The following is a 1,696-nucleotide window of genomic DNA, read 5'->3' as shown; positions in this document are numbered from 1 at the left end:
GTGATCGGATCATTTTTTTTTTTTGAGTAATCGCTGCAGCAAATTCGGAAAATGCTGTTTCGAGAAAAACGCGTTTAAAGATAAAATGATCGTTATACTATATACTATATATGTACTCTTTAAATGGCTGTGACTCAAAACAACTATTTAATATATCGATTTAAATTTTGGTATGTTATTTTTAAAGGCATACCCTATTGAAATATGAAAAAATTGAGAATTCGATTTTTTGAAAATTTCACACTAGTTGTGCCCCTTAAATTATATCCACATATATTTTTTTGGAACAACAAAGGACTCTAGGGCAACGCGGTATACTCACAAAGCTCAGTAAAAACGCAAAATGTTATCTACAACTGTAAAAATAAAATATAAAAATTGATTTTCCATAGAACGCGCTACAAATTAGTCTGATTTGTACGTTAAATTCGGTATGGAGCGAATTGCAGCTCCAATGTACAAAATGCAACAACGCAGAAAGCTGTTCGCTTCATACAGGGCAATATAAAAATATTACCCCAAAATATTAGGTATAATTTTCAGTACCCGCTTGACGAGCGAAAGCAGTCACAATTCTTTTAAGTTTGTTATTATAATTAACCGCCCGAATTGCGAAACCAGTCAAAATTAAACTAAAATAATATTATGAAATCTTACTAATAAGTATGAAATATTAGGTTGTCAAATATCTCCCTTCCGCTTTTTTGCTCTTGGTTTATAATACAAAAAGGCGGAAGGGAGATATTTGACAACCTATTATATTATTGAATTACAAAGTGTGTTTCAATATAAACTCAATTTAACATTTATGGGAAATGTCCCAAATATATTATAAGACGGTACGCGTTATAAGCGGGTTGACTATACTTAGTCTTAAACTAGCCATCTATCCCTTATCCTATTACCTTCACAAAACAAAGTAACATCCGCCAAGCTCTCGCTCTTGTACAGATTCGAGAACGCCGACGCCAAATTCGTCCCGAACGAATTCCACTTCAGACAGAACTGCTGCTGCTGCTGCTGCTGATTCAGCATCTGCTGCTGCTGCTGCTGCTGCTGATTCAGTATCTGCTGATTCATCAGCCCATTGTTCAGCAGATGACTGCTGTTCCCACTATCGGCGGAGTCGGCGACGGCGACGACAGATTTCTGGGCGAATCGCATGAGGACGGAGTCTGGCTCAGATTCGGAGGCGTCGTGTTCGATAGATTGGTTAGATTGGAGGTCAGTTGCTGAGGTGAGGGCTGGACAACGTGGTTCCCGGTGGTAGAAGAGAGCTGGTTGACGGCGGTGGAGGATTGGGTAGGGTGCGGGGATGAGGGCGATGTCGTCGGGCTATCCATCTGGAAGAGGGAAATAGAAATTGATTAGTTGTAAGTGGTACATAATTATCTTAAACAATAATGATTGAGGTTCAGGTATTTGGGTATAATGTTCAATTGTCAAAAATAAAATTTTCGCTATCACTAAAAACTGATCAATACGATTTCCAATTGATGTCCTTCGAGTATACTTATAATATCTGTAATTGTGTAAGGGATCGTTCAAGTATTACGTAAGCAGATTTATTACAATTACTTACCCCCCCTCCCCTTTGTAAGTAAAAGTAAACAAAGTTCTTAATCAAAATAAGCAAATCAATAAACCCCCCCCCCCCGACCCTCTATAGTGCTTACGTAATACTTGAACGGCCCCT

General features: G+C 38.1%; 1 protein-coding gene across 1 annotated transcript in view; it reads right to left on the bottom strand.

Moving 5' to 3' along the window:
* LOC113364271 (zinc finger protein chinmo) overlaps window positions 1-1,080 on the bottom strand; it is a 41,084-nt gene extending 40,004 nt beyond the window's left edge. The window contains exon 1 of the mRNA XM_026606758.1: window positions 906-1,080. Within this exon, the coding sequence (XP_026462543.1) occupies window positions 906-1,080 (175 nt within the window). The remainder of the gene's footprint in view (window positions 1-905) is intronic.
* Between the last annotated feature and the right edge of the window lie 616 nt (window positions 1,081-1,696).

Source organism: Ctenocephalides felis, unplaced genomic scaffold (assembly GCF_003426905.1).
Source record: "Ctenocephalides felis isolate EL2017-DRISC unplaced genomic scaffold, ASM342690v1 CF-g0.4_SCAFFOLD_00845, whole genome shotgun sequence".
Taxonomy (NCBI): domain Eukaryota; kingdom Metazoa; phylum Arthropoda; class Insecta; order Siphonaptera; family Pulicidae; genus Ctenocephalides; species Ctenocephalides felis.
Note: the sequence above shows the minus strand (reverse complement) of the source record. Positions and strands in the feature narration are given on the sequence as shown.